The 16411-nt window shown below is 43.8% G+C and overlaps 1 protein-coding gene across 1 annotated transcript; it reads left to right on the top strand.

The window, feature by feature from the left end:
* The first annotated feature begins 9092 nt into the window (after window positions 1–9092).
* On the top strand, window positions 9093–14525 carry hsd17b10 (hydroxysteroid (17-beta) dehydrogenase 10). The gene is made up of 6 exons (NM_001016511.1): window positions 9093–9146; window positions 11036–11200; window positions 11668–11832; window positions 12911–13039; window positions 13280–13388; window positions 13989–14525. Exons 1-6 carry the CDS (start codon window positions 9123–9125, stop codon window positions 14177–14179), a joined length of 783 nt encoding a protein of 260 aa, NP_001016511.1. The 5' UTR covers window positions 9093–9122; the 3' UTR covers window positions 14180–14525.
* Window positions 14526–16411: the final 1886 nt, after the last annotated feature.

The raw sequence follows: 16411 nt of genomic DNA, 5'->3' as shown, positions 1-16411 counted from the left end.
GAGAAGGGACAGTGGAGGTTAATGAGGGAGACAAATTTGTAACAGTTAAGAGGGGCAGTAGGGGGCACAAGGGTAGGGGGGCTGGTTCAAAGCTTGTACAAACCAACAGATTTGCCGCGTTAGGTGAAGATGCTGGGGAAGGCAGCTCTGAGCTGGCGTGTATGGAGCAGGCTGACTCTCAGAGCACCCTGGGAGCCGGCACCTCTAATACAGGTGGGGGGAGTAGTGCTAGGAAGGGAAGGCAGGTTATAGTTGTAGGGGATTCAATTATTAGAAAGGTGGATAGGGTAATTTGTCGCAAAGACCCTACATGCCGAACTGTGTGTTGCTTGCCTGGTGCTAGGGTTCGGCATGTGGTGGAACGAGTGGACAGATTGTTGGGAGGGGCTGGGGAAGACCCGGCGGTCTTGGTACACATAGGTACCAATGACAAAGTTAGAGGAGGGGGGGAAGTCCTCAAGAACGATTTTAAAAAGCTAGGTGCAAAGTTGAGGGCGAGGACTTCCAAGGTAATTTTCTCAGAGATATTACCTGTGCCACGAGCAACATTAAGAAGGCAGCGGGAGCTCAGGGAGATTAATGCGTGGCTGAGAGATTGGTGCAGGGAGGAGGGCTTTGGGTTTCTCCAGAACTGGGCTGATTTCTCAATCGGCTACAAGCTCTTTGCCAGGGATGGGCTGCACCTCAATGATGATGGGGCAGCTGCTTTGGGGGAAAAGATGGCTAGAGGGTTGGAGGAGATTTTAAACTAGGAGTGGGGGGGGAGGGTGCAGCGGGAAATTCTGTGGTAGACAGGATAGATGAGGTAGTGGGCATAGTAAGGAAAATTGGGGGAGGAGACTTGCTTCGGGATACTGATAATGGCAGGGAGGCCCATAAGTTGTTTACACGTCATTCTCACGCCGGAACCAGTATTAAATGTATGTTTACCAATGCAAGGAGTCTGACTGGTAAAATGGGAGAGCTGGAGGTACTGGCGTTGGAGCGGAAATATGATGTGATTGGTGTTGCTGAAACTTGGTTGAATGAGTCTCATGACTGGGCTGTTAATATTGGGGGGTATACATTGTTTCGGAGGGACAGGGGCAATAGAAAAGGAGGAGGAGTGTGTCTGTTCATTAAGCACGACTTAAAAGCAAATATTAAGGAGGAAGTGATGGGGTTAACAGAGGGAGCTGAATCCTTATGGGTTGAGCTTCTCACAGATAGTAAAGAATCTACCAAGCTAATTGTAGGGGTATGCTATAGACCCCCTAATGTAAGCGAAGAGGAGGAGGCCCAGCTCCTGTTGCAAATAGAAAAGGCTGCTAGTTTGGGGCAAGTGATAATAATGGGGGATTTTAATTACCCTGATATTGACTGGGGCAATAGTACTGCCAGGACAGTAAATGGGAACAAGTTTATAAACTTGCTGCACGACAACTTTATGTCACAGGTTGTTGAGGAGCCAACCAGGAACCATGCTATACTAGATCTAGTGATCTCTAATGACCCAGAACGTATAGCAAATGTGCAAGTGGTTGAACCCCTGGGTAATAGTGACCATAATGTTATTTCATTTGATGTTTGGTGCAGGAAACAAATTTACACGGGGGCAACAAAGACACTGAATTTTAGGAAGGCAAATTTTAGCTCCTTAAGGGCAGCGCTTCAGGGCATAGATTGGGGCATTATGTTTTCTGATAAAAATACAGAGCAGAAATGGTTGTCATTTAAAATGATATTAAATCATTACTGTTCTCAATTCATTCCATTAATAAGAAAAAGTAGAAGTGTTAAGAATCACCCCATGTGGCTTAACTCTGAGGTAAAGAAGTTAATAGGGAGAAAAAGGAAAGCTTTTAAGAAATATAAGTCAGAGGGGACAGTAGCTGCGTTTAATGAATATAAACACTATAACAAGTGTGTAAAACAGCAATCCGGAAGGCAAAGATAGAAAATGAGGAGCGCATCGCGGCCGAGGCCAAGACTAACCCCAAAAAGTTTTTTAAGTATATTAATAGTAAAAAGATGCAGGTTGAGGGTGTGGCCCCATTGAGTTATAATAACAATATGGTTACAGCGGATACAGAAAAGGCAGATGTGCTTAACCAGTTCTTTTCTTCTGTGTATACAGTAGAGGAGCCAGTGGGCCAAGTCTCACCCAATAGCTTCACTGTTGCCTCAGCTCCAACTACACAGTGGTTGGCACAGGATATGGTGCTTAAAGGGTTACACACGATAAATGTAAACAAGGCACCTGGGCCAGATGGAATACACCCTCGGGTACTGAGAGAGCTAGGGGCAGAATTACAGTGGCCCTTGTTTCTGATATTCTCAGACTCGCTTTCATCAGGTATGGTACCTAGTGATTGGAAGAAGGCGAATGTCACTCCCATATTTAAAAAGGGAATAAGATCTCAGCCTGGCAATTATAGGCCTGTAAGTTTGACATCCGTGGTGGGCAAGTTATTTGAAGGCTTGTTAAGGGATCACATTCAAAATTATGTAGTGGAGAATGGCATTATGAGCAGTAATCAGCATGGCTTTATGAAGGACAGGTCATGTCAGACCAATTTAATTGCTTTTTATGATGAGGTAAGTAAGAAGCTGGACAGTGGGGATGCAGTAGATATAATCTATTTGGATTTTGCCAAAGCATTTGATACCGTTCCCCACAAACGACTGCTTTCTAAGCTAAGGTCTATTGGTCTTAGTGAAGTCGTTTGCACATGGATAGAAAACTGGCTACAGGATCGGGTACAGAGGGGGGTTGTTAATGGCACATTCTCTACTTGGAGTAAGGTTCTCAGTGGGGTCCCTCAGGGTTCTGTACTGGGTCCACTTTTGTTTAATTTGTTCATAAATGACTTAGGGGAGGGTATTATGAGTAATGTATCAGTGTTTGCAGATGACACAAAACTCTGCAGACCAGTCAATTCTATCCAGGATGTGACATCCCTGCAGCAGGATCTTGACCAACTGGCAATCTGGGCAGCTAAGTGGCAGATGAGATTTAATGTGGATAAATGTAAGGTCATGCACCTGGGATGTAAAAATATGCAAGCCCCGTATAACCTTAATGGGACTGCACTAGGCAAATCCATAATGGAGAAGGATCTTGGAGTCCTTGTAGATAATAAACTTGGCTGTAGCAAGCAATGCCAGGCAGCAGCTGCAAGGGCAAACAAGGTTCTGAGCTGTATTAAAAGGGGTATAGATTCACGGGAGGAGGGGGTTATTCTTCCCCTTTACAGAGCACTGGTAAGGCCCCATCTAGAATATGCTGTTCAGTTTTGGTCTCCAGTGCTCAAACGGGACATTATTGAGCTAGAGAGGGTCCAGAGAAGGGCAACTAAGCTGGTAAAGGGTATGGAAAGTCTCGGTTATGAAGAAAGACTGGCCAAGTTGGGTCTGTTTACACTGGAGAAGAGGCGCTTAAGAGGTGACATGATAACTATGTATAAATATATAAGGGGATCATATAATAACCTCTCTAATGTTTTATTTACCAGTAGGTCCTTCCAACGGACACGAGGGCACCCACTCCGTTTAGAAGAAGGGAGGTTCCATTTAAATATTCGGAAAGGATTTTTTACAGTGAGAGCTGTGAAGTTGTGGAATTCCCTCCCCGAATCAGTCGTACTGGCTGATACATTATATAGCTTTAAGAAGGGGCTGGATGGATTCTTAGCAAGTGAGGGAATACAGGGTTATGGGAGATAGCTCTTAGTACAAGTTGATACAGGGACTGGTCCGATTGCCATCTTGGAGTCAGGAAGGAATTTTTTCCCCTCTGAGGCAAATTAGAGAGGCTTCAGATGGGGTTTTTTGCCTTCCTCTGGATCAACTTGTAGTTAGGCAGGTTAGGTATAGGCATTATGGTTGAACTTGATGGACGTATGTCTTTTTTCAACCCAACTTACTATGTTACTATGTTACTATGTTAAAGAAAGGTAAGAAGAGGAGAGGAGGGAAGGAAGAAATAAAGGCAAAATCAAGCCAGGGGCGCAATATCTGCACAGTTCAGGTATGGCATCCATTTTCCGGAAACCCGCTATCCAGAAAGTTCCGAATTACAGAAAGCTCATCTTCCATAGACTCCATGATAAGCAAATAATTCACATTTTTAAACATTATTTCCTTTTTCTCTGTAATTATAAAACAGTACCTTGTACTTGATCCCAACTAACATATAATTAATCCTTATTGGAGGAAAAACAAGCCTACTGGGTTTATTCAATATTTAAATGATTTTTAGCAGACTTAAGTTATGGAGATCAAAATAACGGAAAGATCCCTTATCCAGAAAACCCCAGGTCCCAAGCATTCTGGATAACAGGTCCCATACATGTAGTGTGTACACATGTTAAATGATAAAATAGAGTAAAAGGCAATCAATTCTCAGGGATAACCATGTATCCCAGATGGCATGACATAGGAACAATTCACTCCCCATAGCACACCAAGTGGCATACCCAGTTGCTATGACGACTGTGGCGCATTTGACACAGACGTCTCTTGGGTTAAGCAAGTAAACTGTGCTCAGTAGGTTCTTGTTCTTAATCCAGCAGGTTGGTTATTTGAATGTGCCAGGGATCCATGCACCTCTCTGGGATTATTTATTCCTACATGAATCTCCATTACACATTTCTACTCTGTTCAGTTGGGTGCACCGCCTGCCCCTAATATCTACCTTATTTCTGACTGGGAGTAGTGCCTGCCCCTAATATCTGCCTTATTCCTGACTGGGAGTAGTGCCTGCCCCTAATATCTGCCTTATTCCTGACTGGGAGTAGTGCCTGCCCCTAATATCTGCCTTATTCCTGACTGGAAGTAGCGCCTGCCCCTAATATCTGCCTTATTCCTGACTGGAAGTAGCGCCTGCCCCTAATATCTGCCTTATTCCTGACTGGAAGTGGTGCCTGCCCCTAATATCTGCCTTATTCCTGACTGGAAGTAGTGCCTGCCCCTAATATCTGCCTTATTCCTGACTGGAAGTAGTGCCTGCCCCTAATATCTGCCCTATTCCTGACTGGAAGTAGTGCCTGCCCCTAATATCTGCCTTATTCCTGACTGGAAGTAGTGCCTGCCCCTAATATCTGCCTTATTCCTGACTGGAAGTAGTGCATGCCCATAATATCTGCCCTATTCCTGACTGGAAGTAGTGCCTGCCCCTAATATCTGCCTTATTCCTGACTGGGAGTAGTGCTTGCCCCTAATATCTGCCCTATTCCTGACTGGGAGTAGTGCCTGCCCCTAATATCTGCCCTATTCCTGACTGGGAGTAGTGCCTGCCCCTAATATCTGCCTTATTCCTGACTGGGAGTAGTGCCTGCCCCTAATATCTGCCCTATTCCTGACTGGGAGCAGCGCCTGCCCCTAATATCTGTCCTATTCCTGACTGGGAGCCGTGCCTGACCCTAATATCTTCCCTATTCCTGACTGCAAATTATAAGCATGTGCCAGGGAACCATGCACCACTATGGGATTATTTATTCCCATATAATATCGTCATCACACATTTCTACTCTGTTCAGCTAGGTGCAGTGCCAGCCCCTAATATTTCCCATATTTCTAACTGGGAGTAGTGTCTGCCCCCAATATCTGCCATATTTCTAATTAGGAGCAGCATTTGTTCCTAATATCTGCCATATTCCTGAGTGGAAGCACAGCTGCCCCTCACGTCTACCATATTCCTGACTGGGAGCTGCACCTGTGCCCAATATCTGCCATATTCCTGACTGGGAGCAGCACCTGTGCCCAATATCTGCCATATTCCTGACTGAGAGCAGCCTCTGCCCCTAATATCTGCCATATTCCTGACTGGGAGCAGTGCCTGCCCGTAATATTTGCCATTTTCCTGACTGGGAGCAGCATTTGTCCTTAATATCTACCATATTTCTAAGTGGAAGCACACTTGCCCCTCATGTCTGCCTTGAGAAAGGGCTGGTGTAAGCCTGAAACTTTGCCTGTTTATTCTGACCTGTAAATAAAACACCTTTTCAATTTGCAACAAGGATGTGCTGCAGTTTGATTTCACTGTGATGTTCGTTTAAACCCTCAGCAAGGGGTAATGTGACTGCTTAGCATCTGTCTGAAAAGTTCATGGCAAGGTGGTAGAGGTACACACCAATCGAATGAGTTCTAATATCTACCATATTCTTGACTGGGAGTAGTGCCTGCCCCTAATATCTGCATTTTCCTGACTGTGAGTTCTAGGAATGTGCCAGGGAACCATGCATGGGATTATTTATTGCCATATAATATCTTCCTCACTCTGTTTATCTAGGTGCAGTGCCTGCCCCTAATGTTTCCCACATTCCTGACTGGGAGCAGCACCTGCCCCTAATTTCTGCCATATTCCTGAGTGGAAGCCCACCTACCCCTTACGTCTGCAATATTCTTGACTGGGAGCAGCACCTGTTCCCAATATCTGCCATATTCCTGACTGGGAGCAGTACCTGTCCCCAATATCTGCCATATTCTTGATTGGGAGCAGTACCTGTCCCTAATATCTGCCATATTCCTGATTGGGAGCAGCACCTGTCCCCAATATCTGCCATATTCCTGATTGGGAGCAGTACCTGTCCCTAATATCTGCCATATTCTTGACTGGGAGCAGCACCTGTCTCCAATATCTGCCATATTCCTGACTGGGAGTAGCGCCTGCCCCTAATATCTGACCTACTCCCTAATGTCTGCCATTTTCCTGACTAGGCGCAGCAATGTAAGTACTTGGGGGGGCAGTAAGAACTCCACTTTCATGTCCTGTTCTGTAGCAGTAGGGCATGCAGGTGTTCTTTGCAGAGAGTTTTGTGGGTTCCTAGTTACACTGCTGTTTGGGGTGGTTGTTTCTGGGAAATATTATGTGTATCGGAATAAAACTGTAACAGGCTCATTTTAGCACATCTCTTGTCTGCAATGCAACCCATAAAGGATCATATACTATGTACTATGACCACCTACGTCACAACCCCCCCAAAAAAGTTGCACTTTGCACACTGCCTTAGAGAGCTCTATAGATTAATCTCTTGTTAAAGTTAGCAAATGCTTAGACTTGAAGTTACATTCATTCATAAGTGCCACAATTGGGCCAAATTTTGTAATACAACACGCTGTAGCACTCCGAATGAAGTGAAAAAGGTGTTTATTGTGCCAACAGAACAGGCAATGTTCAGGCTCCAGCCCTTTCTCTTTCTACAGCGTCTTGTATTACAAAGTTACATTTGGTCCTTGGCAGTGGGCTCAGCTGACAGCACCCGAGACTACAACAAGCGGTTGTTATAGGTGAGAATGACCAATTTGCATTTAGAATTGGGCCAAATGCTATGTGTGTGCTCCAAGAGGGAGTTCTGAGTTTATTTTTAGAGAGATTGAGGGAAGATTCTCTCCGGAATCAGGGATGGCATTGCCACTATAAGAGCAGAAAGACAGAAAGGTTTAAGGCAGGAAAGAGCAGTGGTACTGATATTAGAAAGTCACAGACATGTACTGTATAAGACAGGCTAGCCACCAGATCCAAATTAAATTGCCATCATTGGGAAAGAGAAACCAAGAGCAGCAGAGGTGTACATTGGTATTTAATTCCATTTCCCTATGTCATGTATAGTGAATGATATGTAACGTGTTTCTTCTCATTAAGGCTGAGGTACAGACACTGGGCAAACAGGTGCAGGAGCTAAAGCTGAGAAATAAAGGTGAGAAAGTTGGCAATGAGTACTGCAGCTCTAAATAACCCCAGATTTTATTAACTATACTAGAAGGCAGTTGGGGGCCAGCTAGGCCAGCTGGTATTTTAAATAAAAAAAGGCAGCAATCTTTCTTAGGCTGTCCCAAGGCATCTAGAGTCCCTCTGTCTCTAAGGTTATACCTCCAATATCTAAAAGGGGTCTGACTTGCCAGGTAGGGAGAGGCTGGCACATACATTTAATCAGTAAGTAGGAGTGTCACCTGTCCAGTTGGACAACCTGCTTTTTTGAAGTGGTGGAAAAAAACGGACAAAATCCCCCGATTTTTGTGGCATGTGAAGTCATAGGCTCACCCCTCACGTCATGGCCTGCCCACAAATGTCATTGGCCCACCCACAAATGTCCCCGGCCCACATGACACCACCAACTCACTCACTGACATTACAGACCCACCAGATCTGGGTTGGCTTGGGCCAGCAGGGCACTAGGAAAAAACATTTTGGGCCCTGTCGACCCAGACCCTCTCACAATCATGCCAAAGATAAATATAGTAACATAGTAAGTTAGGTTGAAAAAAGACATACGTCCATCATATATAAGGACTAATAGCCATTTTACCTGCTCACGGGCTACCAGAATCTTTCCATTGCCCCTCTTGGCTTTTACTTACATAAAGCTAAGTTGCTGTGCATGACTAGCAGCATGCTTTTATCCTGTAGCTGGTGGCTGATATGGTCCAGTTACGCCACTGCCAATTAAGCACAATACTCACACCCAGCATATTAATCTTACTTTTCATATTAAATGTACCCATCATATAAATTTAACAAAAGCATGATACTGTATCAGTGTATCTATCCTGTTGCCCTGTTATGTTGGTCCCTTGCAGCTGTCTGTACAAAGAGCATGTGCAGTACAGTAAATTTTACTGGCCAAGTGCTGCAAAAAAAAAATGTTTCTCCTAACCAGAATGTGGTCCCTATTAGCCCACACCTCCAGTGGGTGAAATAATTATGGGGCGACATGTGCTCTTTAACCAAAGGTGAACTATTTATATAAATAAACTAAGAACGTAGGGAGGGGAGGCTGTATGATTAGGGGTAAGGAGGGAGGAAGTTTGACTGGAAAAAGGGCACAGTGACGTACTGTACAAGTTTGCAAACCCATGATCCCAACAAGTAGTGTTCAGGACCCTGGAGAGAGGCAGACCAGCGCGCCCCCGTGGATTTGTCCAATCAGAAGCGCCCACGGGGAAGCGCAAGTGCCTAGTTTCTCACTCCGACTCTATGATTGGAAAATTGGATTTTCATTTCCCTCTTATGATTCGCTGAGGGGCTATTCGCTTGCCTTATGTCGATTGGTCACATCTTCTCGGATGTCTTTTCTAATTGGCTGACAGCAACCGGACTAGTTTGCGGTTGGCTGGCTGTTCTGTCACTGTCTGAAGGAAATATGGCGCATGTGAGGAACCTGAAGGTGAGCGAGTGGCCGGGGAAAGGTGACACTTGTCCAATTGTTATGATAATTAATTATTTTCTCATGGCGGGATGGGACGAACAGGGGACTAGGGACTTATGTGAGCCGAGGAACCCCTGCCTCTCTCAAATTGTCCCCACAGTTAATACTTATAGCAACTCCTTTCTGGTTCTGTAAGAATACCCCACTGTGTCGTCAATCAAAACCCTCCAATTGGTGTGACTGCAGCTCCCAGTATCCTTTAACACCTTTCCCTGCACTATACATTTTTCTTTTGCCTTGTTTCTGCCCCCCGACCCCCCCCCCCCCCCCCCCCCCCCCCCCCCCAGGTACTGCAGAACTGGGTCATTTGGCACTGGGTCAGTTTTTCATGATTACAGAAGGGTTTATATACAGATACAAGTGCTAGATACAAGGTTTTTGGGTTAATACATGCTCCACAATGCTTGCACCTAGCATCCCAACTATTGTGCTGGAATGCTGGTGCATTGTTGGTGAAAAAACACTGGGCAAATTTGCACCTGGGCTGTTACCCATGGCAACCAACCAGATGTTTCATTTTATTGTTCTTCTTGCAGCTAGTTGATATAGGTACAGATTTAAACGGTAAATGAGCCCCACTGTTTTGTCTGAGTTTTTGCATTAAATGCATTGTTGTTCTGTTCTTAAATGAGCCCTAAAGACACACAGTGCTAGTATACCTAACACTGCAGCACAGGCATTGTTGTGTCACCATCCTAGCACAAATGGGGCCCTAGACAGGAAGCTTGGGAATCCTGTATGTATGTATGTATGTATATCTTTATTTATAAAGCGCTACTTATGTACACAGCACTGTGCAGTAGAATACATTAATACAAACAGGGGATTAAAGATAATGGATACATACAAAGTACAATAAATACAAATAAATACAAGGTACAGTTGCAATAAGAGTCATAAACACAAGATGAAGGAGGTCCCTGCCCCGTAGAGCTTACAATCTATATGGGAGGGGTAACTAACAGACACAAATGGGCAAATGTAAGTGCTGTAGGTCACAGTGGGTGACGTTACATTATAAGTGCCAGTTTCCAGATCAGGTCCTGGGTGAGTGCTCCAAACGGTAGTCTTTAAGTTTAGTTTTAAAAAGACTGAGGGAGGATTCTCTCCGGAGGAAATCGGGGAGGGCATTCCAAATGTAAGGGGCAGCGAGGCAGAAAGGTTTAAGGTGGGAAATAGCAGTAGTACTTGGGGGCGCAACCAAACGGTTGCTCTGCGAGGAACGAAGGAGTCGGCCAGGAACGTACAGAGACACAAGAGAAGAGATGTAGTGAGGAGCAGAGGAATGGAGGGCTTTGAAGGTTAAGAGAAGGAGTTTGTAAACTATTCTTTGTTTAATAGGAAGCCACGATAAGGACTTTAGCAGGGGAAGGGCCTGAAGAGAGAATTCTGGCAGCAGTTTTTAATATAGACTGTAGGGGGAAAGATGGGAGTTAGGGAGGCCGGTTAGCAGCAGGTTACAGTAGTCAAGTCGGGATAGGATGAGCACGTGCATGAGCAGCCTAGCTGTTACAGTAGAAAGAAAGGGACGGATTTTGGCAATATTGCGTAAGAAAAAGTGACAGGTTTTGACAGTGGTGTTAGTATGGTCAGAGAAGGAGAGACTGGAGTCAAAGATCACCCCCAAACAACGCATGGAATTGACAGGGTTGATGAGGGTGCCTTCAATAGAGATAGAAAAGGGGGGAGTAGGACCAGGCTTAGGAGGAAAGATCATTAGTTCAGTTTTTGTTAGGTTCAGTTTGAGGTGGCGTTGTATCATAAATTACCCCTGTGTTTTCCACAGGGTGTGCTTTCCATTAGCAGTGGTGCATTGTGTTATTTTTCATTATTCTTTTTTATAACAGGGTTTGGTGGGCATCGTCACAGGAGGAGCATCGGGCCTTGGCCGGGCTACTGTAGAACGTTTGGTGCGCCAAGGAGCCAGCGCTGTCATCTTGGATTTGCCCAAATCAGAAGGGAAGACTGTTGCTGAGTCTTTAGGCGAGAAGTGTGCTTTCTCTCCCACTGATGTAGGTAACAGGAAGGCAAAGCTAGATTTAAAGATGGGGGGCCCAGCTCGGGGTGGAATAATGTATATCAATGAATCTCAGTCTTGTCCTTTCATAAATACAGTCATTTAGTATTCTGCCTGGCTAACTAACAATTGAGTCCAGCTTGGCTGCACACAGATCAGTACCATGCAGATGTGTATGCACATTTCCTGGCAATTTCCATATTGTAAGTTCTTTATATGTGAGTGAATGCATTTTCAAAAATAGGATTTTGAACCAGAGGTTCAACACAATATTGCTAAGTTACCATACCCAAATGAAGGTATTAAATTAACCAAATTTACATATGGTGGTCCTAACTTGTAAACAGCAGTATTTTTCATAGGCTGCCTTATTGCTCTAGTGCCGTTAATAGAAGGGGCCTATTGGGGCAAGGTTTGAATGAATATTGGTGATTCTAATATTTTCTCTTTTGTTAAATTCAGGTGACTTCTGAGGCGGATGTGAAAAATGCTTTGGAACTGGCACGTACAAAGTTCGGTCGGGTGGACGTTGTCGTGAACTGTGCTGGAATAGCTGTTGCTGCAAAAACATACAACCTAAACAAACAGCTGCCCCATAGTTTAGAGGACTTCCAGAGAGTAATCAATGTGAGTAGAAAATTGTTGTCTGTACTGTGTTGAAGCTCTGGTAGTACCCATATTGTGTTGGTTTTTTATACATACTGCAATTACTAGGATCAGTTCAGGGGTCCAACTAGATCTCACATAGGCCTCAGAGATCTACATCAAGCCCACTTGTTAATATAGACCAGTGCTGTCCAACTTCTGTGGTGCTGAGGGCCGGAATTTCTCTAGCATACATAGTGGGGGGCCGCTAATGGAAGCCAGTTTTGACCACTCCTCTTTTTAAAACCACATCCACATCAAACCACACCCATGTTATCACAATGGTGGTAGCGCAGCAAAAACCCAAATGCTTGGTCCTCGCTGTGGGTATATCAACCATCATTCATATGTGAAAGAATTATATAATGTCATATTAAGACACACCCTTAAATCCATATGCCTCATCATCCCCTGTGCATAGCACTGCAACCCCAAGCACATTTAATGGCTATTTCCAACTGCTAACAAGCTCCCAGAACAAACCCATGCCAGGTTCAACTCCCACAGGCAGCAGATGCCATACTCTGCCTGCCCTATGCTGCCTGTGTGTGCCATACTCTGCCTGCCCTATGCTGCCTATGTGCCATACTCTGCCTGCCCTAAGCTGTCTGTGTGTGCCATGCTCTGTCTGCCCTATGCTGCCTTGTGTGTGCCATGCTCTGTCTGCCCTATGCTGCTGTGGGTGCAGGCAGCATAGGGCAGGCAGTACATACAGTGACATAATGCTGTCACTGATCCCACAGTTTGTCTGAGGTGTGAACAGGTGATTACAGCCTGAGCCTGAGGTCTGAAAAATGCAGGGGATGAACAATGCAGAGATTAAAAGGTGTGAACAGTACAGGGGATTAAACGTTTAAACAATACAGGGGGATTACAGCCTGAATCTGAGATGTGAACTATGCAGGGGGCCAGTTAATCTCAGTACTGATACCATTTAAAAATTACACAAAGGTAAATCATCAAAGTAGCCAGACAGGTGGGGGCCACATAGAGGGGTGCGGTCTGTGGGCCGCCAGTTGGACAGCACTGATCTAGACCATTTGTGCTTTACCTCCCATAGGTGAATATCGCTGGCACTTTTAACGTTATCCGCCTGGCAGCTGGCGAGATGGGGAAGAATGACCCTGATGAGGATGGACACAGAGGGGTGATTGTTAATACAGCCAGTGTTGCTGCTTTTGATGGACAGGTAAGGCTTTTGGGAGGCTTGTCAGCAGTGATCAAGGCAGCTGTCCCTCCCTCCCCCATGCCTCCCCTTGTGCTCCAGCTTTTGGGCCTTCCAACTATTTTTCACAGTCCCAAAGCACTGGAATCATTGCTTTGGCCAACTTTCTATAAGTGTCTATTGGTGGTAGGTATTTCTGCCGTATCACTCAGAACTTTCTTTCTGGCTTAATTGTTTATTTATTTTCCTGCTCAATCTTGATAGGTGGGGCAAGCGGCCTACTCTGCCTCCAAAGGAGGAATTGTTGGTATGACTCTGCCCATTGCTCGAGATCTGGCACCCATGGGGATTAGAGTCGTAACTATTGCTCCAGGTAACCCACATAATCTTTTTTAGAAGTGCAATTTTTCCTGCCTCAGAGGCAATATGAATTTTTAGAGTACAGTGCCTGATTATGCAAAAACACTTGGCATGCCATTTTCAGGCTGTGCAGTCATGTCATTTATGAGTTAAAAGAGAATAAGGTATTTTGTATATTGTATCTTTTTTAATGCCTCTTTAGGAACCAAATTAGAATTTTAACTGGTTGAAAACTAAGTGGTCTTCCTACCACTCAAATCCCTCCAGAAACCGATGCAAAGATATTACATAATCTCCTTATTCAGCAACTGCTTATAAGGTATTAACATAGTTTCAGCCCTTTAAAATCTATTTATTTAATATAACATTATTCATCTGTCAATGAACGCCTTTCACTCTCTTGGGCATGGTAGTATTACTAGCCAAACAGTGAGACTTGCAACCATATATTATAACTGACAAACTTGCCTAGGTCAAATAACCCATAGCAACCTATAAGATACTTGGTTGTATGATCCCAGCCTTGGCACAGAGCACAGTTCCAGGGTTTTCTCCTACTACATGCAAAACAATTCCACATGATGCTGATTTGAATGTTTCTTCATCTCTTTAGGATTATTTGCAACTCCTCTGCTTGTTGGACTTCCTGAAAAGGTGAGAAATTTCCTGGCCAAGCAAGTGCCCTTCCCAAGCAGGCTGGGTGACCCTGGGGAGTATGCGCACCTTGTGCAGTCCATTGTGGAGAATCCAATGTTAAATGGAGAGGTTATTCGACTTGATGGGGCCCTCCGCATGCAGCCTTAATGGAAAGGACTGTATGATTCAGTGGGACCAGTCAGGCTACTGGTTCATGCCAGCAGCAAAACCAGGATGTAATATCCCTGTAATTAATAGCAGTGATTAAGTGCTTTATTCCCTGGAGTGCAGGTAAAGCGAATGGAGTTATTAATTAACCTGTGATCTGACCAAGAAAGTTTACCAAACCTGGAATCTCTAAAAGATCAGCCAAAACCATGTTCTACAAAAGTTTCTAACAATGAAAACTGTAACAGTGATTAAACTGTGAGAAGAAAATTGGCCTTTCTGTCGCTGTCTCTTGTTAAATAACTGTTATTTTAATGTTGATCCATTAAACAGCATTTCAAAGGAGATTTGTGTATCATGGTGTGTGATGTTCTGGCCCATGTTGGGTCTCTGCATTATGACTACCAATCACTGTGTTCTTAACTAATGATCTGTTAGAATTTAAATATACCCCAACACTTGCCTGTTCATGCCGTTACATGGTCAAAGATTACATTCATAACTTACTCCAGTATGCATAGTTTCCAGCTTACCAAGAAAGTTGCCTGCCAAGTGTTTCACCACAAGAGGTCACTGTTGCTTAACAGACTGGGAGCCATTAGAGGAGGGGCTTATTATTGACGGGAGGATTGTACAGTAGTCCATCCTTTGCAATTCAGTTACCAAAATTTGTGCATACAGTCAGTGGCCTGCAAGGAGCACTACAAGGGAACCCATAAATTACTGACCGCTTTAAGCTGTTGTTACTTTAGGGTTCTAGGGGTAATTTGTGTCACCTCCAGACTGTCTTTTGCTGGAGTGTCCTTGCTCCTAGCACCCCTGTGTGTGGGCAGCAGAGAGAACACAGCATATCAACCTCCACACTATCATAAGTGTATTGTAAAAAACGTACTGCACTTTGCATACAAGCAGTGCCATATCAATAGAAATATACATACTGTACATGTAATACCACACATATTGTACAAGCAGTGCTCCAAGTGTCCAGCCCCTCATATAACAGCTTTGCGAAACTTTACTTGCCAGTGCTGTAGGCTTCCAGTTTGATGGCACTAATTGAGTATGCCACTTCATGTTTTTAAGAGCACAGAGCTATAGTGTGGGTAACACAGATATTGTTACACCAGCAGCAGTTTCGCCTCTAACATTTTGAAGGCCATTGTTGTCATTTAAAGGGGACTTTCATAATTTTTTACATAATTAAAAAAGTCATGCTAGGCAACTTTCTACTTTTTATTGTTTTTAAATTAACTTGTTAATGTTATTGCCACCAAAAGCAGTATCAATATATTCTGCAATGTTTACAGCTTCTTAAACAATGTAGCAGAAGTCCACGGATAAACAGATCTGGAGGAGAACTTTTGTTTTTAGTTACAGCTGGGACACACCAGGTTAACATAAGTGCTGTAGGCAATTCCTGTCCCAAGCATCACATATCCTTGCACATGAAATTCCCAATCATCATTCATATGTACAAATACTCTACACAGGTTGCACTGCCTTTAATCATTCTGCTTATCTCCACAGCTCCTCTGACTCCTTAATGCCTCTCCTTCATTTGCTTTGGTCCAGCTGACATTACTACTTCTCTTCAGCTACTTATCATAGTCAGTAAAGGGAATAATTCAATTTACTATCACTTAAATTTGTGAGTGTGGGTGAATTTTATATTTACAGGTATGGGATCTGTTATCCAGCATGCTACGGACCTGGGATTTTCTGGATAATGGATCTTTCCGTAATTTGGATCTCTATACCATGAGTCCACTAAAAAAATTCAATTAAACATTAATTAAACCCAATTTATTGCTTTGCCTCCAATAAGGATTAATTATAGATTATTTACCATTAAAGATAAGGTACTGTTTTATTTTTACAGCGAAAATTGAAATCATTTTTAAAAATTAGAATTATTTGCTTATAATAGAGTCTATGGGAACTGACCTTCCCGTAATTTGTAACTTTCTGTATAAAGGGTTTCCGGATAATGGATCCCATACCTGTATTATAAATGCAAACTGCCATATTGCTTACTCTGGTGTTACAGTTGCCTTTTACAGAATTTTTTATTTCAAGGCAAAAAGTTTCTAATATTGAATGGCAACTTTAATTGTCTATTTATAGGAATAAAATATAGACAACTCATGCTGCTATGGGCCATTTACTTAGAACCTGGACAGAAATGTAAGAGCACTAAGGGGCACAAAATCAAGGAGCATGGCTGCACTCTAC

This window comes from Xenopus tropicalis, chromosome 8, assembly GCF_000004195.4.
Source record: "Xenopus tropicalis strain Nigerian chromosome 8, UCB_Xtro_10.0, whole genome shotgun sequence".
NCBI classification, from domain to species: domain Eukaryota; kingdom Metazoa; phylum Chordata; class Amphibia; order Anura; family Pipidae; genus Xenopus; species Xenopus tropicalis.
This window is presented reverse-complemented; position numbering and strand designations above follow the sequence as displayed.